At 40.6% G+C, this 22,815-nt stretch overlaps 1 protein-coding gene across 1 annotated transcript in view; it reads right to left on the bottom strand.

Moving 5' to 3' along the window:
• The window catches only part of KDM3B (lysine demethylase 3B), a 58,245-nt gene that overhangs the window by 22,630 nt on the left and 12,800 nt on the right, over positions 1-22,815 (bottom strand). Inside the window, exons 2-9 of the mRNA XM_065874111.1 lie at positions 22,493-22,660; positions 19,615-19,728; positions 16,824-16,929; positions 15,123-15,247; positions 12,953-13,027; positions 9,645-10,244; positions 4,448-5,684; positions 3,129-3,330 (exon numbers count right to left, since the gene is read on the bottom strand). Of these exons, the coding sequence (XP_065730183.1) occupies positions 3,129-3,330; positions 4,448-5,684; positions 9,645-10,244; positions 12,953-13,027; positions 15,123-15,247; positions 16,824-16,929; positions 19,615-19,728; positions 22,493-22,660 (2,627 nt within the window). The remainder of the gene's footprint in view (positions 1-3,128; positions 3,331-4,447; positions 5,685-9,644; positions 10,245-12,952; positions 13,028-15,122; positions 15,248-16,823; positions 16,930-19,614; positions 19,729-22,492; positions 22,661-22,815) is intronic.

The following is a 22,815-nucleotide window of genomic DNA, read 5'->3' as shown; positions in this document are numbered from 1 at the left end:
ATCATTCAGGCTTTCTCCTGCCAATCTACCAAAATTGGTTTTGGTTTTTTTTTTGCCATGCCACGCAGCATGTGGGATCTTAGTTCCCTGATCAGGGATCGAACCGGCGCCCCATGCAGTGGAAGTATGGAGTCTTAACCACTGGACCACCAGGGAAGCCCCAAAACTGTTTTTTTTTTTTTTTTTTTTTTTTTTGGTGGTACGCGGGCCTCTCACTGTTGTGGCCTCTCCCATTGCAGAGCACAGGATCCAGACGTGCCGGCTCAGCAGTCATGGCTCACGGGCCCAGCCGCTCTGCGGCATGTGGGATCTTCCCGGACCGGAGCACGAACCCATGTCCCCTGCATCGGCAGGCGGACTCTCAACCACTGCGCCACCAGGGAAGCCCCCAAAACTGTTTTTGACGAGGTCATTCCCCCTTGTTAAATCCAATGGTCATTTTCAGTCCTTAACTGACCCCACCCAATCACCAACATTTGCCGGAGTTCATAATTCCTTCCCGGAAATACTTTCTTCAGTTGTCTGCCAGGATACCTCACTGGCTGTTCTTTCTCAGCCTCCTTTACTAGTTCCTCTTCATCTTTCCCATCTCTAAATGCTGGAGAGCTTCAGAACTCAGTCCTTGGACTACTTCTCTTCTCTGCCTAGACTTTGACTCCTTAAGTGATCTCAGTTAGACTCACAGCTTTAAATACCCAGTGACATCCACGTTTTTATCTCCAGCTTGGACTTCTTCCCTCAACTCTGGAGTTGTATATCCAGCTGTTCTTTCTTTCTTCTTTTTTTTCTTTTTGGGCGCACCACGCAGCTGTGGGATCTTAATTCCTTGACCAGGGATTGAATCCGGGCCCTTGGTAATGAGAAGGCAGAGTCCTAACCATGGGACCACCAGGGAATTCCCCAGCTGCCCTTTCAACATCTCTACTTGGAAATCTAATAGGAATCTCTAATTTAACATATCTAAATTAAAACTTCCTTGGTGGCGCAGTGGTTAAGAATCCTGCTGCCAATACAGGGGACATCGGTTCGATCCCTGGTCCAGGCAGACCCCACATACTGCGGAACAACTAAGCCCGTGAGACACAACTACTGAGCCCACGCACCGCAACTACTGAAGCCACATGCTGCAACTACTGAAGCCCATGCACCTAGAGCCCGTGCTCCACAACAGAAGCCACCACAATGAGAAGCCCGCACACCGCATCAAAGACCCAACACAACCCAAAATAAAAAAATAAAAATAAATCAACTAATTAAAACTCCCCATTTTCCTCCTCAAACCCACTTTTCCCTAAGAAATCACCTTACCAGTAAATGGCAATTCCATTCTTCCAGTTTTCAGGCCAGAAGCCATAAAATCATCTTTGACTCTTCTTTCATATCCCACATGCAATCCATCAGAAAATCATGTGGCTCTACCTTCAAAATATATCCTTAATTTAACCACTTCTCATCACCTCTATTAATACCTCCCTACACTAAGCCACCATCATTTCTCACCTGGGTAATTCCAATATTCTCCTAATTTCTCCCTGCTTTTGCCTCAATATAATCTACTCTCAAGAAGGTAGTCACAGTGATCCTTTAAAACATTCATCAGTGTTACTCATCAGCTCAAAATCTCCAACAACTGCTTCTTCAGCATAAAAGCCAGGGCCCTTAAGAGTAGCCCTTTACAATCTGGACCTATCATTAACTCTTTGACTTCACTCTTTTGCCCCCCTTGCTTACTCTCTTTTACCCACCCTAGCTCCATGAACACACTAGAAATATTCCAGCCTCAAGACAGTTGCTGTTGCTGTGCCCTCTATCTCGAATACTTGTCTCCCAGAAAAATGCGTGGCTCACTCCCCTCACCTCCTTCAGGTCTTTACTCAAAACTCACTTTCTCAAGTCATCCTTTTTTTTTTTTTGGCCTTGCCACATGGGGATCCCTTAGTTCCCCAACCAGGGATCGAACCTGTGCTCCCTGCAGTGGAAGGGAGGAGTCCTAACCACTGGACAGCCAGGGAATTCCCCCATCAAGCCATCCTATTTAACTGTAGCTTCCTCCAATAAAGATATAAAAATAGGGCTTCCCTGGTGGCGCAGTGGTTGAGAGTCCACCTGCTGATGCAGGGGACATGGGTTTGTGCCCCGGTCTGGGAAGATCCCACATGCCACAGAGCGGCTGGGCCCGTGAGCCATGGCCGCTGAGCCTGCGTGTCCGGAGCCTGTGGTCCGCAACGGGAGAGGGCCACAAGAGTGAGAGGCCCGCGTACCGCAAAAAAAAAAAAAAGATATAAAAATAAATAAATAAACTGTAGCCTCTCTAGCCTCCCCACACTTCAATCCTCTTTCCCTCCTTTTTCTTCCTCACAGTTATTACAGACTGACATACTATATATTTAACCTCTTTTTTTTCTTATTTACTCTCTGCGTCCCCAACAAGCCTCCTGAGGGCAGGAATTTGGTGGTTTTATGTACTGTTTAATCCTCAATGCCCACAACAATGGCTGGCACACATTAAGTGCTCAATAAATATTTACTGAATAAGTGAATCCATGCCACATGGATAAACCACCTGGATTTCTTTATTTAAAAAACTAAGGACACTTGAATGATTGCTTAGAAGAAATTCCTCTTCCAAGTTTATCAAGCAGAAGAAAAGTGACTAAATAGCTGTTGTTTGGTAAAAGCAAGGGATATTCCTACGATTTTCAACAGTTATCTCTATTTCACATTATCTCCTAATCTTACTTCCCCTTCTCCAAAGCGGACTCAAGTTACTCTAGCACTAAAGAGGAATAAGTGGTCAGACAGATCTATGACACAAAATGGCATCCTTCTGCTCACACCACTGGTTTCAAATGCAACCCAAGTTAGGAATAACTCAACACAGCTCAGGGGGCAGCAGGTAAGATTGTTCAATTTCAGTTCTCTAAGGACAAAGTCACATATCATTTCACAATCCAAACAACTAAGTGGCCACTAATGGGATGGCAGAACCTTAGCACAGACTCTAAGAGCAATGCAATTTAGGAAAACAGTAAAAAGATGGTGAGATATGTTTACCGATTCAGAGAAAGAGTGGAAGTTACGTGTCACTAACGAAACTGGGAAGGAGATGAAGAGAGGAGTCTGGGTACCTCCGGAAGTGAAAGAAGCGGCAAGCCACAGTGGAATCATCTTGCTCTTGTTCCTTAAACTTCCGATACCGCTCCAGGCGGCACTCACGACACTTGTGCAGATGAGGGGCTACATTGATGCACGACCCATCCTGCAGGAAGGGCTCTCCGGACTGCTTCAGCTTCTTCACTTTGCTCACATCTTTCAGCACTGACTGGCCAACTGTGGCAAGGGAGGGGGAGAAATGGTTGGTCATGAAAGGTTTAAATGAGACTCAATAACATAATCCTCCTGGGAACAGTCACTTGTCCTGACCTGAGTCACTCCTCCTTGCGCTGAATGGGCATGAGCCCATCAGGTCTATCCTTGACAGAAAAGGAGCACAGGGAACAAAGGCTTCAACTAGGAGTTAAAGACCATGGAGAATTTGTGGGAAGTACCCCATGACAACAAAACAACTCTGAGCATGGGTGAGGAAAACTCAAGACAGCAGAAGCCTCTTGCCACTAGTCCCTCAGGATATGACTGTTCTACTGATCAAGAACTCTTGGGGCTCCCATGGGATACCAAATCCTAACAAGAATGGCGACTTTTACCATCAGACTTTCTCTTAGACACTTGCCCTTATACAATTTTGGACCATAACCTCACTCCATAGGAGTTAATGGCTTTTGGAAGAGGTGTTAAAACCATATATATGTGACAGAGAGGAGCAAACTGAGGAGTGGTTCACTTTGCTTCATCAACTCTACTAAAGGCTGCGATGTAGGGCTTCCCTGGTGGCGCAGTGGTTGAGAGTCTGCCTGCCGATGCAGGGAACACGGGTTCGTGCCCCGGTCCGGGAACATCCCACATGCCGCGGAGCAGCTGGGCCCGTGAGCCATGGGCCGCTGGGCCTGCACGTCCGGAGCCTGTGCTCCACAACAGGAGAGGCCACAACAGTGAGAGGCCCGCATACCACAAAAAAAAAAAAAAAAAAGGCTGCGATGTGAGAATGAAGACTAGTACTGAGTAACTCGCCTAAGTAAATAAAAGAGGAAGGGCCAAAGGCAAGAGAAATACACAAGAAAAGAGTTCCTGACCGAAAATAACAGACTATCAAGACTTTTTGGGATTATCATTACACAGGACACATACCTCTCTTACAGTACTGGTATAGATCAATCCTGCCCTGAACCAGAAGGTCTGATAAGGGGCCCCTACTGTGCCCTTTTGACTATGTAATTCTATGAGATTATAGAACTTTCCATCAAAGAGAGGGCCTCTGCTGCCCAAGAGCACAACAAGCACTTAAAGCTAGTGCCAAAGCCAAGCCCATGTATAAGCCCAGCAGGATCACCTTTCAAGGGGGCAGTCCGAGGCCGGCCTTTGGGGGCCTGCTTCCCTTTGCCTTTTCCCAGCAGCAGCTCAGCACTGCGCTCCCCATTGGGGCCCAGCTTCCCCATCAGGTGCTCCGGAATCCCCTTTAGGCCGGTCTTGGCTTGCAGCTGCTCCTCAGAGTCGCTCAAATCTGACAGGTCGCTATTGGTACTGGAGTCCGAGTCTTGTCTGCAAGCCAAGCTTCGCTCATCCAGTGAGAACCTTTTCACAGCTTCAAAAGGAGCTTTGTTCTCCTGTGAAAAATCTGCTGGGGAGGACAGAAAGCTGCCTGAGTGTCTGCCAAAGACGTTACTAAAGGTTTTAAGGAGAGGATTGTCCTGCTGCCCAGGCCCCACAGTTGGTCTCTCCTCTGTGGGGCTAGAGGATAGAGTAGGCATCTCAATGGGCTGGGTGAGGCTGCTGGTGGGTGAACTGGACCGGCCATTCCCCATGGCAGAGAGGCTTGGCCCCCCAGTGGTAAGAGCTGAGCCCAGAACACCAGACACCAGTTTGGAGGAGTCAGTTGTGATGAAAAGGGTTTTCTTCTTTGCTAAAGATGCTGAATCTGTAGAGGAGTGAGACTCGGGCCAGCTGGGTGCTGCCTTGGAGGTGACAGTGGTAGCAGAGGAAGAGCTACCTGATGCCTGAGATGCAAAGCTGCTGAAAGGGCTATGTTCAACTTTCTCCACAAATGCCAAGAAAGGGTTAGGAGGCTCTTCTCGGGACAGTTTAGGGGGCTGTAAAAATAGATTTTCATGACTGTCTGGGGTGCGGGCATTTAGGAGGCTCCGTGGGAAGGCTGGCGTGAGGGTGGGCATGGACTCTGCAGGCACTTTCCGATCCACAGAGCTTCCAGCCTTAGAGCCTGATTTAGTGTCTGCTCCAAGAGCGGATCTTCCTTTACATAGGCTCTCAAGGCTTTGTTTGAATGAGTCTCGACTGGAGGAATCATCAGCCAAACTCTCTGAAACAGTAGTGAAGTAGTTACTGGTGGGTAAAGTTTGGGACATGCATTGAAAAAACAAGTTTTTGGAGAGATCAGAGTCTTTCTGAGACTCTGGTGCAGAGCTACAGCCAAAAGAGAAGCCCAAAGGTTTGTTCTCTGTAGCTAGAACCCCATTGGACTGGCTCCTTCCACTTCCAAAAGTCAAAGCTTGTGATGAACTTGGGAGAGATGCTCCAAATCCAGAAGAGGCCAGAACAGAATTTCTTGAATTCTGAAAAGAGAGAAGATAGCCTGAGTTAGTGATGCTGGCTTCTCTTGACAACCTTAAGATATCTTCTTGGGGCTTCCCTGGTGGCGCAGTGGTTGAGAATCTGCCTGCTAATGCGGGGGATACGGGTTCGAGCCCTGGTCTGGGAAGATCCCACATGCCACGGAGCAACTAGGCCCGTAAGCCACAACTACTGAACCTGCGCGTCTGGAGCCTGTGCTCCACAACAAGAGAGGCCATGATAGTGAGAGGCCTGCGCACGGTGATGAAGAGTGGCCCCCACTTGCCGCAACTGGAGAAAGCCCTCGCACAGAAATGAAGACCCAACGCAGCCAAAAATAAATAAATACATTTAAAAAAAAAAAAAAAAAAAAAAGATATCTTCTTGGACCTAGGCCAACATTTCCTGTGGGTCAATCAACTTTTCTCTCCTACAATTCCAGGAAAACTGTTCTTATACCTATATTTCACCAGGGAAGAAAACTGCCACAGACAGCACAGGGGGACCTTTTAGCAAGGTAAGCTAGAGATGGCAGGATGAATGATATCCTGCCATTCCCTTGGTTGTTAGCCAACTGGTTGTCAGAGCACTTGGAGGCTGTGTAGGCTTCTAAGTATCTATTTAGAAATGAAGACTCCACCAGGAATTGAAGAAAAGGGCTCCCTACTGGACATCAGCTTTTACTCTGAAATATAGTGAAATATTACTAGTGACCCTGTAATATTAATCTATCTCAAAGACCTTAGGGGCTATGGTTAAAGTTTCAGTTTATTTAAGCCATCGCAAATTGCCCATCTTACAAAAGTGACTTCAGCCCTATGACAAGCCCACTGTACATTAAGGAAAAGTATTTTCTTTATTAGTCTGAAACTCACCAAGATGGACCCTTTTGGAATTTGGCCATTTATTTTTATTTATGGGTCCAAGTCAACCTACAAGTTGAATTATCTGTTTCAATTAAAGTTAGACCTAAAGGTGCTAAATTAAAGAAGGCACACCAGTTACTGAACCCTTCTGTTATCATTAGGATCTAACAAGTCTCCAAAGTGGAAAACTGTAGACACTGATACACCCACCAAATAAAAGCATTCAGCATAACAAATTGGAGAATGAAAAAACACTTTCTTTTTTTGGATACCTTAAAAATGCTAACTTCTGCATTTGAATAAAGAAGGATGTATACATAAAGAAGGGTTAGAATCACTTTCATATGGTATATTACACACCCATATATGTGCGTAATACAGAGAAATATCCACAGGGAGGTACGAGCACTTATGTAATACTTGGAAATAAAAATTATTCCATGACTGCTTAATGGATATGGAGTTTCTTTTTGGGGAGAAGAAAATTTCTTTAACTAGATAGTGGTGATGGTTGCATAACACTGTGAATGTATAATGCCACAGTACTGTATACTTCAAATGGTGTGAGTGGTAAATTTTATGTTATGTGTTACTTTACCATAATTTAAAAAAATTTATGCCAGATAAATGAAAGGGTGTTGTTAAAAAAAGGCGGGGGGCTTCCCTGGTGGCACAGTGGTTAAGAATCTGCCTGCCAATGCAGGGGACACGGGTTCAAGCCCTGGTCCAGGAAGATCCCACATGCCGCAGAGCAACTAAGCCCGTGCGCCACAACTACTGAGCCTGCGCTCTGGAGCCCGCGAGCCACAACTACTAAGCCTGCGTGCCTAGAGCCTGTGATCCGCAACAAGAGAAGCCACCGCCATGAGAAGCCCATGCACCGCAACAAAGAGTAGCCCCTGCTCGCCACAACTAAAGAAAGCCAGAGAGCAGCAACGAAGACCCAACGCAGCCAAAAATAAAATAAAATAAATAAATTTATAAAAAAGGTGGGGGGAGTTTCAATATATTTAAGGTTTTCTTTAAATACGCAAGAGGAGTCTACATTAGGACTTTCTTTGGGGTGGCAAAGAGGCATGAGAACCAGGCAGACCACCTGTGGCTTGCCTCCAGCTGACATCTGCTACAGAGACTGCTTCAGTGCATTTAACAGTCAAAAACTTAGTTCATTCTTCTTTTCCTTCCCACTAACCAGCAACCAGACTTAAACTCCTCCAAATAAAGAGAATAGACAGACACAGCACTGATGCTATGCTGTTGTTTCACTGCCAGAATTTGGCCAGGAGCCTTGACACCTGCATGACTGCAAGGAATAAGCATAAGGATCTCAGGTTTCACTACTAAAGTTACTCTTTAAAAATAAATACACACATGAATGAAAAATAATTTGGATGGTCTTTCATTTTCTTCAAATGATTAAATTTCAAATCCTCTTCTTATAAGAAAGTGATGACAAACTGATTTTAACACATGTTTTAGGGAAAGAAGTTTCCTGGAGGGCTGTGTCCCTATTTCATGATGGAAACATCCATTTCTGTACTTTTAAATCATATTCCAAGAGAATACCTAGGCTAACACATTAGCAAAGTTACAGATACAGTCACAGAAATTTCTCAAACCTGTTTGGAAAATGCCCTTTGATCCACATTTCATTTATTCAGCTTTGCTACTCCAAGAACAACAGCATTCAGTGGATCTCTTCTTGCAGAGTGTAGTATTTGGTCTATTTTGTAATCCCCATTTACATCTACTCTGCCTTTGACATGGATTTGATTTTAATCAATTTGGGCAATATGATGACTTACACATACTGGAAATCCACATAAGATCCCCAACTAGCTCTCTTGGGAATGCTGGTAAACTAACAGAAAACAAAACATGAAGAGTGCGAAATCTGCATTTACAGGCCTTCTCTTCTGCCTGGGCACTTCACCTCCCTCCCCAACCCTGCACACTAGAGATTAACAAACTGCATTTGCTAGGGAGGGGAAGAAGTCAGATGAAATGTATATGCCATGTTTTATATGGCACCGTTATACACTGTTATAAAATGATTCCATTTTAGGATGTGAGCTCCGTCAAGCAGGATTTCAATTCTTTGTTTATAATATACAGTACTTAGCACACAGTAGTTTCCTATACATAATTAAAAAAAAATTAGTATCTTATTTGTATTTCATATTCCAGCTTGAATTAACAGCCAGTTTGAAAAAAATATGACTAGCATCATAAATCATACTTTGGTGACCAAAATAAGAACCAAAAGACTATAACTGATTTTGACACTCTTTCAAATTTGACTGGAGAGCCAACTTGATGTTAACTTGTATTTAACAAAAGTTCCTTTTCAGCAACAATACATGCATGTAAGATAAAGAACATAGTAAACTAGATACTACTGTGATTAATTCCATCAAAATTTCCAGGTAAGGCTTACAAGATTAATTTAGGGGAAAAAAACCCCCAACCTTCTATGGTCATATCAAATCATAGAAAGCAGCCCAGACTCAAAGGAAAATATATGAAATGATGAAATAATTCCATCAAAATTTCCAGGTAAGACTTAAAAGATTAACTTAGGGGAAAGAAAAAACCAACCTTCCATGGTCATATCAAATCAAAGAAAGCAGCCCAGCCTCAAAGGAAAATATATAAAATGATGAACTGAAAACAGGGGTTTGGGTAATAGTAGCTTTCACATAGCCTTAATTACAGTGTTCACTGTTGCCAACACTATAATTCATTAACCTTGCCTCTCATAGGCCTGGTTGAGGCTCAACCACTACATGAACTAAATAGATAACTGAATTAAAAAGATTCCCCATTAGATCTATTTTAACAACTCATTAAATTGGGCTGTATAATCAGTTTTCGATGAGCCCAATTGTTCAGGTGACTTTTAAGAGCTGATAAAGTTTTAAAGATATATGCATTTGCCCAATGAGCAGTAAAGGACTATCCACAGAATACAATTTAAGCACATCTCAGAAATACTCCTTCCCTGTGGCATTTGAGATGCTTTTTTAATGTGTTAAGAACAAAGTAGGGTGAAAGAGTGAACCCAAATCTTGCAAATCTGCCCCTGAAACAACTCACCTCTCCTGGGGCCTGCGACCAGCTGCCTTTCTGTTTTTCCGGCCCAGTCCCTGCTGCAAGGCCAGTGTCTGAGATCCTCACCGTGGTTGGGGTGGAGCTGGCGGTAGTGACCACAGCTGCTGAAGCCACCATACCCTGGCCAACTTGTTCCAGTGTTTTTCCTGCCTCTTTATTTTCGGCTCCACCCACCTCTGGGGCCAAAGGTGTCTGACCTGTGGCTGTAGAATATGGAGTGAAAGGTACAGGTGTGTCCCCACCTATGGGCTCATCCTGCACCACCAGAGTCCTGCCGTTTTCTTTGGTGTAAGTGGCAAAGCGAATGTTGCGGTTAATCTGGGGGACAAATGTAGTCGGTGGCTGCTTGGCTCTCTGATCCAGCCCTGGCTCTCCACTGGCATTCCCTCCTTTCCAGGGCCCTCGGCTTGCCTCACCTCCATCGCTCCCATTACTGTCTACTTCACCCCTGTCTCCTTTTAATTTCTTTGATGCAGGGTCACACCCAGAGTCCGAAGCACTTTTCCTCCTCCGGCCATCTTTCCCCTCTATGCTCTCTCTCTTCTTCTTTCCTTTGGAAGATTTTACTGCTTTTAACGTACCCCCCTACAAAACAAAATTCAAAAAAGATTTATTACAAGGGACTTTCCATCCTGTGAAAACCATAAACCATTAGCTCTTTCCCATCTCTAGAAGCAGACAATCAAAGCAGGTACAGATTGCCAAATTCCAATGCCAGCTCTAAGACATCCCCTTTTGTTAAAAAGCTCCAATCTTCCTGTGATTCAATTTATGCACACATATTCAAGATAATGGTTACTAAGAAGTTAACTCACTTGGCAAACCTTCCCTTAAATAAAATCCACTACTTCCTCAACTGGACTTTTTTTAGGATTTTAAAAATTTGTGGAATTTCTTTTACAAAATAGACTGCTAGGCTGGGAACTTATTTGCCTCTTGATGAAAAACAAAATCTGCTTTACTTTTATATTTATCTCCTTGTTTGACAGAAACTGGCATTTCAACTATTGAAAAATAAAATCTCTTCTATCCAGAAGTCATTAAAAACTGGTGACAACTTAACAATAGGAAAACCAACATTTATAAGTCTGTGACCAGAGCAAAAGTGAGCCCAACAGAAACAAGTCTGAATTGCTCTTATGGACACTATAAAGACACAAACAATCTCCAGAGCTTATTTCAAAGCATTAGACAGGGAAAAGCTAAAAAGGCAGGCTACCATAACCAAACAACCAAATCTCTTAGCTCTTCCAGTAATTTTAGCCTATCACATGAAATCTTATTTGTGCCTTATTTGAGAGGTCAGACAACCTTAAAAGACACAGAATTAAAAGGGGGCAATTCCTATCTCTGAATAAAAACTCTTTCCCTGAGAAGGACAAGAGGACAGGGGCTTGGGACACAGCTAACATTCTCTCAAGCAACTTATATCTGGAACAGTCTTAGACTGGTATCCCATCATGAAGCAAGTTTTCATTTTAGCTTCATTTAGCTAACTTTCAGACAGTTTTATTCAGATAACACGTTGGGGTGGCAATAAGCTAGAGACATAGTTATTTGGCCATTATTAGTTACCAACTTGATTACTCTAGTCTTACTGCCCTTAAATACTTATAGATTCTTTGTGCAGATCTATCTTTGTTGTAATCATTATTATAGCTGTTATAACTGAAATTTTTTCAAATTTTACATTTCTTCTTGCCAGTTCTAGTTTTTTTTTTCTTCTTTTTTTTTTTGCTGCCTTCATTTCTGTCTTTTCTCCCTTAATTTCCTTCTACAAACCTTAAACAAAGCTCAGATTTATTTGTTTCTCCCATGCTTTTGGTAATATTAATCTAAGTTTCTAAATCTTTCGTTCAAGAACTGTTTCTGTTTGTTAAGAATTGCTTTCAAAAAACAAAAAAAAGAATTGCTTTCATGTGATCCTTTTAAAACCTTTTTACCCTTTCTTCAACCTCCATCATCACCCAGTTTTCAGTGCTGTGAAGTACGGAAGTACAATCAGTGAAATCTCTCCTTTCTTTCTTGCTCACTCTTTTAAGGAGATGAGGTAACCATGGATCTCTAAGAAGGGTTACTGCAAAACTTGGCAGAACTGTCAATAATTGTACTTTGCTAGCTAAGAAGATAGTCACATCACGGCAAAGCTGAGAAGGGAAGAATCAACATCTGTTGCTGAAAACCACAGATCTCACCTTTAACTCATTCGGCCAACTTACAGAGCCTGGCTCAGAGCAATCTCCCTGATCAACAATTTACATGTATGCCCTACTTACAGTGAGCTACTCACATGTGAGTAGAAAGACTAGGACACTGAGACCAGTACTCTCTAGCTATACCTGGGCAGCTAAACAGTACCTGACATATAATAGGTGCTTAAAGAATGAATGAAATAAGGAAATAAAAGAGGGACCCAATATGGCATCAAAATAACAAGTGTTTTTCAGCCACGTAAACACAGTCAAGAGACTTATCCTATTTGTAATAATATAATATGTAGTAAAGAGCTATTAAATGTAACCCTGATTCTTCTTTTCCTACCCTAATCTTGTTTTATCAAGCCAAAAATGACTGGATAAAGAAGATGAGGAAGAACTGTATACTCAGCAGGAGTAGCCAAGAGAGCAATACTACGCAGGTGCTAAAAGACTATGAGGAATATATGGGCAGAAGGCTGTCCAAGTCAATGTCCTACTGAAGGAAACTCATACAGGACTCCTTGATTGGTTCAGGCACTGATATATAATGTATCTTTTTATGGGTTATGTTAATTCTCAATGAACCAAGAGTTGGCCTGATTCACAGTAATTATGGAGTAATCCACTGTGTGCTGAGCACTGAACTACACACCAGTTTGATTTGACTCTTCTTGGGATCTGGAATTTCAGATTTCCTTGGAGCTCACTACCACCTAATGGAAAGAAAAAGAGGATGTAGCTTCTCCTCCATTTCTTATTACTGGGTAGGTCATGAATATTTCTACTGCTTATTACAGCTTTGTCTACTGTATCTTTCAAATATATCTGTCCTGAAAAAATGTAAGAAAAAAATAGGCCATGGATTTTAAAACAGCTAGGCAACATAGCCATGATGAAAAGGGTTTGCTCAGACTAGGTCTCTTTCTTGAGATTATCCTCCCTCAACTGGACAAGACCGTGGAGAGAGCAAGAAATGTACAGTGGTCAGAGATGAAACCCAAAGGGTATCCATGGATAACACACACATAAGGAAGTCTATGTAACAAGATAACGCAAGCTCATGAGTCTGCTCAGAGACTCAGTTCATTACTGTACCTCGCTCTGAGGCGCTGAATTATCCACCAGCATCACATGGATCAGTCTGGGATCTACGGACTTGATCTCACCACTCTACAGTAGGAGCGGGATAGAAGAAAATATGAAAAAAGGAAGAAAAAGATTTAATGCCTTGTCCACCAAAGACATAATTATGTATTTTTCTAATCTATGTAATTATCTCTATTTGTTTCTACTCCCCTGCTAGAATGAAAGCTCCATGAACAGGGATCTCTACTATTTCATTCACTGCCAGAATAACAACATCTGAAACAAGGTCTAGAATATGGTAATCACTCAAATATTTGTTAAACGAATGAATGAAAAAATTTCATTCAATGCCCAAGTGTCCCTTTTAGGGATATGAATTTCAAATTCTGCATCTCTAAAACCTTCCTATTCTGAAATTAAAAAAACAAAAAACCTTCAGAACCAGTAATCATTAAAAGCCCCACTCTACTATTAAAACACAAAAGGTTTTGGGAGGGGCCAATTTGACAGACATCGTCAGATTTAATGGGCATATTCTTTGACCTAGCAATTACACACTTAGGAATTTGTTCCAATAAATAATGTGAAACAGTATACAATGATATATGCCCAAGGATATTCACTGCAGCATTATTCGTATTAGTGAAAATAATACAAATTATTTAAACGTCCATCAATTTTAAATTAAATTAGTTATGATACATCCATTCAGTGAATAGTATGCATCTATTTTAAAAGGATGAAGTATTGATAGATTTCTATATATATTTACACACAAAGATACTGACAATCTAAAAATAAGTAAAAAAGGTAAATCAAAGAACTATATGTATCATATGATCCCATTTGTTAATAAAGTATGATTTATATAGCTATCTCCTAAATGGACAATATATAAATATCATACACACACACACAGAGAAGATATTTGGAAGCATATGGAATATACACCAAACTGTTAATGGTGATTGCCACTGTGGGGAGTAACATTTGCCTAGGGGAAGGGATGGCTTTCAATATCTATTTTATATATATGTGTATCATTTGAAATTTGTAAATGAGGATTGAATAATTTAATAAATAAAATTCAATAAAGAAATAACTAAAATAATTTATGTTTACATTACATGTGACTGCTGAGGGCAAGTCTGAAACCAATTCAAAGATATCATAAATACATACATGTTTGCCTCAAAATACTCTGCTATTGTTTTTGTTTTTGGCTGCACTGTACAGCACGTGGGATCTCAGTTCCCCAACCAGGGATCAAACTTGCACCCCCTGCAGTGGAAGCAGTCTTAACCACTGCACCATCAGGGAAGTCCCCAAATATTCTTGTTGTTTTGAGAGACAATTCTCCAGGTAGCTCTAGATGCTATGTTTTTTTCTATTTATTGCTTTAGAAACAATTCATTTTTCAGTATCTAAGGGGGAGTGGCATAAGTATTATAGAAGCAAATGCTAACTGATTAGATTTTTAAATACTAAACCTTCTGAATATGATAAAATAATGATAATACCACTTCACATTTGTGTACCCTTTCATAGATTTCAAAGCACTTTCAAATACATTATCTTAGTTCCCAAAACATATGCTGTGAGGTCAGGGGGTGGTTACCTAATTAACTCTAATTTACAAATGAGAACACTGAGGTTAAGAAAGTTGAACAGCCTTTCTCAAGGTGATAGAATCAATAAGTGATAAAACCAGGGGGGACTTCCCTGGTCACGCAGTGGTTAAGAATCCGCCTGCCAATGCAGGGGACACACGTTCGATCCCTGGTCCAGGAAGATCCCACGTGCCACAGAGCCAGTAAGCCCGTGTGCCACAACTACTGAGTCTGCGCTCTAGATCCCACGAGCCACAACTACTGAGCCTGAGTGCCATGACTACTGAAGCCTGCACGCCTACAGCCCGTGCCCCGCAACGAGAGAAGCCACGGCAATGAGAAGCTCACATACTGCAACGAAGAGTAGCCCCCGCTCACTGCAACTAGAGAAAGCCCATGCACAGCAACAAAGACTCAACGCAGCCAAAAATAAATTAAAAAAAAAAAAACAGTGACAAAGCCAGAGATGGAACCCAAGTCTTCTTACATGTAATGAAGTGCTCCCTTTTCCTACACCACCCTGGGTAAGGGGATGGATGGACTTCAGACAAAATAACACAGAGCCTCACCTCAGTTACAGACACCTCCATAAGACGGGTGATGGAGTCTTGATGGCTTACAACACCACAGAGCCAACTTTCTTCTCCCTCTGGCTGGTATACTTTGACCCTGTGACCTTGAACACTGTAGGGACCTAAAGGAGAGATTAGTCAGTATTGAGTATTTTTGGCTAAGCTGTATTTCATGATTGTTTCTAAAAACAAAGAAAATTATATAGTGTAAATACTTGGCACTTTTAATCTTCTTGTATGGAGTTGAATAAATGAGCAATTTCAGATTTACCATACACAGCAATTTAAAAACAAAACATAGTTTTTCCCAGAGATTTTTGTAAATTGTTTATTTGGAGATTTCTTAGAATGTCCCAGGCCTCTGATTCTACCTTATCTCAATCTTCCAATTCTAGAGAGTAATACAGGGAAGAGAAAAGAAACTTACAAATCAAAAACTATAGGTAATGTGAAAATCTACTCAGATCTATCTGACATATACATTAAAAAAGTGGGAGGCCAGTAAGTTGAATGTACTATTTTGTTATGTTACCATAGGAATGATATATAACCATTTACACTTTGCTATCTGACTTTCATTACAGTAGGTGGAGAGTTCAATTTATGAGGTCTCTAGCCTCTGCACTAATAATAGTCTGAACAAATATAGCACCTGTCTTCCTAGGAACACAGAGTTTCAAAGATATTACTTTAGCAGCAGGTAATGTTACCCTGCAATTTCAGCTGGCCCTCCAAGAAGGACAGTTTCTCTCTCCTACATATCTTATACATTTGAGACTAGATAGCTAAATCACTACTTATTTTAAATTATTATCTTTCAGAGGTACAATTAAGCTTAAGTTTTCTATACATACTCATAAACATCTCTACCTCTCATTCTGTCCACTTGATTTTTTTCTCTCTGTTATTTTTCCTCACATTTTTTCCTCTTCCATACCTTTCCTTGATTATTAAACATTATTTTACCCTGATACTTTCCTTTCCCAAAGAGGCAAGTTTTCTTACCTTTACCTATTTAGATTTAGTTTGACAAAAGAGAACCAAGGATCCTATTTCATTGAAAAGCATGATTATCACGAGGGTCAGAAAGGACGTAGAGTAGATGTACAACATGAAGGGAAGGATAAATGAGGCAACAGTCTACCTTTTGCATAGAATCTTGGGCAAAATCTGTATGTGAACTGAAAAAGCTAATAAAAGCTAGTAATTCTTTTTTGTTTTCATTCTTAAAAATTTACATGCTGTTAATGTGAATGAGTCTGTGGACACCTTCCTTTATGAACATACCTTACACTCTAAGTTGTTATTTGTTGTTGTTAACAGTCTTTAGAGCATACCTTATAGACAGTATGCTCAACAAGGGCAGAGACTTTCCAGTTCATGGTTATATCCTCAGTACCTTAACACTGTGTCTAGTACGAGGTTAGTACTTAATAAATATTTAAGAAATGAAAAAAAGAAAGACAAAATTGCATATTACGAAATGTAATACAAAAAGGAAATAGTGGTCTGAGTGAGATCCTGTTTTTCCAATCTATTCTAGAGATCCAGCTAACTGGAGTTACTCTTGACACCACCCACAAAAAGAAGACAAGCACAAATGTTGACAGTTGCATGGTGTCCCCCCCATTCTATCACTTTCAACACTGACCATACGCCTGATTCAGAAGTCAGGGACAGAGGACCACCTGTTCTTACCTCGGCTAAATATCTCTTGCAGCTTTTGGTCACTGATCAAAGCATTAACTGTTTCTCTCAGAGCAGCATGTTCCAAAAGAATCTGGTTTTGGCTATCTGTTCCCATCTGATAAAGATAAAAGAAGAAAAAACGGAATATTGAAGTAAGTACCAATAATATTTAACCAGAAGAGAAAAATTATACCCCTGAGGAGCTCTACATCAGCATTTGCCAGAGAATGTTCCATAGAAACCTAGTCTCACAAGATGCTCTACAAAAGTTAAGGATGCTAGGGGAATTCCCTAGTGGTCCAGTGGTTAGGACTCCAAGCTCTCACTGCTAAGGGCCCAAGTTTGATCCCCAGTTAGGGAACAAAAGTCCCACAAGCCAAGTGGTGTGGGCCCCCCAAAAAAAGTTAAGGATGCTAGGATCATTTAGGTTTAGGAAATATTATACCCCCATTGAACAAGGTGGGGGGGTTAGGGACACCAACTGCTTCCCCACCCCATGCAGTGAAAAATCTGCATATAACTTTTAAAAATATATATATTTTCCCGACGTTTATTGGTTCTACCAGTTTGTGGTTTGCCTTTGTGTTTTCTTTTCTTTTTAAATAAATTTATTTATTTATTTATTTTTGGCTGCATTGGGTCTTCGTTGCTGCACGCGGGATTTCTCTAGTTGTGGCGAGCGGGGCTACTCTTCGTTGCTGTGTGCGGGCTTCTCATTGCAGTGGCTTCTCTTGTTGCAGAGCACTGGCTCAAGGCGCGCGGCCTTCAGTAGTTGTGGCTCGCAGGCTCTAGAGCGCAGGCTCAGTACTTGTGGCACATGAGCTTAGATGCTCTGCGGCATGTGGGATCTTCCCAGATCAGGGATTGAACCCGCGTCCCCTGCACTGGCAGGTGGATTCTTAACCACTGCGCCACCCGGGAAGTCCTGTATTTATTGATACCCTAAGTTTATGATGTCTGTTTACAAGATGAATCATCTGTCAGTACACTACATCAAGACTGCCTTATATAATACAAAACACTAGATGTTATAAGTATTAGTAACACTAGATATCAAAAATGAAAAGATAATGTGAAAAAAATTTGTATTAATTTATAGGTACTGTATTTACTGAAAAAAATCCACATATAAGTGGACCCGTGTAGTTCAAATCCGTGTTGTTCAAGGGTCAACTGCATACTATATCTTTCTACATACGACAGTATATTAAAGGCTCTGAGAAGACGTGTAGGAAAAAAACATGTTTAGGTCAGCGTTTCTAAACTTATTTGACCACAAAACATTTTATTCCATGTAAATCTTTTTGTTTATTTTGATACTTATCCAACATTCACTGAGTGCCTATTCATATAAGCACTAGGATTACGAGATGAATAAAGCAAGATTGATGAGAGGATGTGAGGCCTAATGAGGGAGGAAGACATATCAACAACAAAAAAATCATTAATATTACACAGAACACAGTTCAGGAAATACTGCTCTTGGCTGCCTCAATAAGACAGCAAAACTCTTGGAAGTCTCCTAATTTTCTTTTTTTTTTTTTTGCGGTATGCGGGCCTCTCACTGTTGTGGCCTCTCCCATTGTGGAGCACAGGCTCCGGACATGCAGGCTCAGTGGCCATGGCTCACAGGCCTAGCCTCTCTGCGGCATGTGGAATCCTCCCGGACCGGGGCACGACCCGTGTTCCCTGCATTGGCAGGTGGACTCTCAACCACTGCGCCACCAGGGAAGCCCAGAAGTCTCCTAATTTTTAACCTTCAGACAGTAACCCTTACAAGTGAGAAATAAATATTGCCCTCCATAAATTCTGAAACTCTAACTCAGACACTAGTTTGTTTAAACTACTAACTTATCCCTTTTTTTGTAACTAAAAATATACCTAAGCTCTTCAATATTTAATGTTGCTTGGAACCAGCCCAAATTCCCAGCTTCCCTGCCACAGACGTAAGTATAGGACCTCTTAGACTCAAGTTATAGAAGCAGCCACCTCTGGGAAGCCACCTCTTCTGAGGAAACCCTTAGAGTTGTGGTCTTAAGTCTTAAGTGGTTTTAGGGTGGGGTGGGGGTGTGTAGAGGAGGAAAGAAGCCTCTGCTACCAAATATACTTTTCAAGGGAGCAAAGAAGCTTTAAAAGGTACATGGAATTACTGGGAGGAAGAACTTGATTCAATGTTAAAAGAAAAGGGGACAATATAATTAATTGACTTATACTGCCACCTGTGCAGACTGATGATAGCCAGACCAATATATTTGACCTCTGAGATAATCATGGGGTGCTCTGTGGGCCCCTCAACCCAGCCTTTCCAAGATTAAACTGATGTTTTATCCTCCCTAAAATGTTGCTTTTTCTATTATTCCATCTCTTTGAAAGCATACACCATCAACTGTGGCATCCATGGAATTGTTTTACTCCATTGTTCTCAGCTGGGCTGATTTTGCCCCCTCTGGAACAACTGGCAGTGTTGGGAAACATTTCTGCCTATCACAACTCAGTGCTGGCATCTAGTAGGTAGAGGCCAGGGATGCTGTTAGACATCAAACAATACACAGGATAGCCCCCTATGAAAAAGAATACTGACCAAAAATGTCAATATCATTGAGGCTGAGAAACCTTGGTCGAGACTGTTGAGAAATAATATTAAAATTTTAATCTAAGATTCCCACCATTCTCTGTAATTTTATAACGATATTAAAAATATTATCTGAAATAAAAAAGGAGGGTAAGCACCCTATTTATAATCAACAGAGAAATTAGCAAGGAGAGAAATAAGTTTAGGACTAGACCAAGTGTTAAGTACCTGGAACAAATGCAACCCATTAGCATCTGACAGGAAACGAAGCTCTCGATCCAGAAGGTATTCAACTGGAACCACAGAACCCAAACCGAGTTTATCTACTAGGGGAGTGAAAGTCTGTGAAGTACAATGACAAGAAATTGATTAGAACTTGGAAAAGGAAATAAATAACAATTCAACTGAATATCTAACTGCAGAGAAAATATCCATTATTAATATACCTTTCACCCCAGTAAATATATAAGTCCTCAGAGACATTCCCAACCTAGCATCTGCCCCTCAAATAATCATATGAAGCCAACCAGAGCATAAAGTCAGTTCAATACTCTTATTTACAGCTAAAAAGGACAAGAAGAACGGGAAATTCCTCATTCTCTCTAGCGATCTGACTAATCTTGTCAGGCTCCAAGAGGGCTAAATTACAGTAAGTTTCCAGAATGAAGAGTCACACCATTATCATCTCTGGAACTCCTGAAACCTTAATGAGATTTCTAAAATGATCAGTGGTATAAATATGCATGGGCAAATTCACATTACTGTTCCGTAATTAAACTGCCTACTAAAGTCACCCAGGGACCCAGATCCATTTGAGCTTCTTCTAAAAGTTCAACTGGAAAGTGGTCTTAAAAACAAATGAAAAAAGACAGTTCAGTAAGTGATGATATGTATAATCAATAGGTTAAGAAGTTTTGTTTTGAATATTATTTAATTTGGTTAGTAACAGGAGAATTAGATTTTTTAAAAAAATCTATTTATGCCTACACTTTGCTAAAAGAACAGATAGAAACAAATGGATACTCTCAGAATTAAATTTTATAGCACTATTTTGTCTGACTTCAGAAAACAAAACTTAATAATTAAAAAAAACAACAAAAAACTTTAGGGAATTCCCTGGTGGTCCAGTGGTTAAGACTCCATACTTTCACTGCTGTGGGCCTAGGTTCAATCCCTGGTCGGGGAACTAAGATCTCACAAGCCGTGCTACACGGCCAAACAAAGAAACTTTAAACATAACCAACGAAAGCAAAAATAAACAAGTGGGACTACATCAAACTCAGAAGTTTCTACAAGGCAAAAAAATGATCAACAAAATGAAAATGCAACATAAGGAATGGGAGAAAATATGTGCAAATCATATATTTGATAAAAGGTTAATATTCAAAATATATCAAAAAAAAACTCATGCAACTCAAGAGCCAAAAACCCCCACAAATATCCCCAGCTGACAGCCAGCAAGGAGACTGGAACTGAATTCTGCCATAAACATGGGAGGTTAGAAGAGGACTACCTACTATAAATGAGAACATAGCATTGCAAACACCAATTTTTGCCTTGTAAGATTCTGAGCTAAGAAGTAGGACACAAAGTGTCTGTACTTCTAACTTACCCAATTAATAAATGGGTATTAATTTAAAATGCTAAAAACAAAACAACCCCCCCACAAATAATCTGATTTAAAAATGGGCAAATCACCTGAATAGACATTTTTCCAAAGATAGATGAATGGCCAACAGGTACATGAAAAGGGGCTCAACTGCACTAATCATCAGGGAAATGCAAATCAAAACCACGATGAGTAATCACCTCACACCTATTAGAATGGCTATTATCAAAGACAAAGATGACAAGTGCTGGCAAGGATGTAGAGAGGGGGAACTCCTGTGCACCATCAGTGGGAATGTAAATTGGTGCAGCCACTATGGAAAACAGTATGGAGGTTCCCCCCCAAATTAAAAATAGAACTACCATATGATTCAACAACCCTGCTTCTGGGTATTTATCTAAAGGAAATGAAATCATATCTTGAAGAGATATATGCAACCCCATGTTCACTGCAGCAGTATTTACAATAGCGACGACATGGAAACAACCTAAGTGTCCAGTGATGGATGAATGGATAAAGAAAATGTGGTGTACACACACACACACACACACACACACACACACGAATATTATACACAATGAAATATTACTGAGCCACAAAAAAGGAGGAAATCCTGCTATTTACAACAACAGCTGAATCTCCAGGGCATTATGCTAAGTGAAATAAGTCAGAGAAAGACAAATATGGTCTGATTTCAATTACATGTGGAATCCAAAACAACTGAAATCAGACACAGAGAATATACTGGTGGTTGCCAGGGGTGGGGGAAGTGGGGGAAATGGATGAAGGTAGTCAAAGGATATAAACTGCAATAATAAGATGAGTAAGCTGTGGGGAGCTAACGTATAGCATGGTGACTATAGTTAATAATGCTGTACTGTATACTTGGAAGTTGCTAAGAGAGCAAATCTTAAAAGTTCTTACCACATATGTGTTGTGAGAAGCAAATTAGATAATATGTAGGAAAGTACTCTATAAAACAGTGAGATTATTATACCTTATTGAGATTATTAAAGTGTTCTGCAAAGTTAAAAAAAAAAAGTTCTTACCACATACACAAAAACCTATGTGAGACAATGGATGTGTTAATTAACTTTATTGTGACAATCATTTCACTATATATAAAAAATCATCACATTGTACACAAACTTACAAAATGTTATATATGTCAATTCTATCTCAAAAAAGCTGGAAAAAAATAAAATAGTTTCTATGGAAGAAAAAGACTTTAACATTGTTTCATTACATAACTATGAGAAAAGAAAAGATAAAAAATTATTTAGAAACAAAGTATCAAATATTATCTAATATAAAAAGTATGGGAAGACACAGGAGAAAAGATCTCTCCCAGTTTTTGCTTTGGTAACTTCAGAATCAAAATGTGTTAAGGACAAAGCACTGGGAGTTTTGGGAATTCTAGAGTTCAGCTATTGGGTAAATACCATATAGAATAGGAATAAAGCCCAAATATGTTCCTAGCCAATAAAAGTCACTCACCAGGGCTGGCCATTGTGCAATTGAGACTCGAGTGCCCTGGACAAGGACTGGGTCCTTCCGGGGTGCCCATACTAGAGACCCTTCCAGCAAAAGTACAATAACTTCTTCAGCATGAACTTTAACCCAGGAGTGTTGCTTCCAGCTACAGCCATCAAATTCTACAAAGATCTGGAAAAAGAGATAAAAAGCCATCTTGAGGTCACATTTGGAAAAATCCCACACTATAATATAAAAACAAACACAAACCCCCTATTTTGAAAAACTGACTAGGTAAAATTCTACTAACTTGTTTTTAAGTTCTTTTAATGGATTTCAGTAAAAAC

This window comes from Phocoena phocoena, chromosome 3 (assembly GCF_963924675.1).
Source record: "Phocoena phocoena chromosome 3, mPhoPho1.1, whole genome shotgun sequence".
Taxonomy (NCBI): domain Eukaryota; kingdom Metazoa; phylum Chordata; class Mammalia; order Artiodactyla; family Phocoenidae; genus Phocoena; species Phocoena phocoena.
Note: the sequence above shows the minus strand (reverse complement) of the source record. Positions and strands in the feature narration are given on the sequence as shown.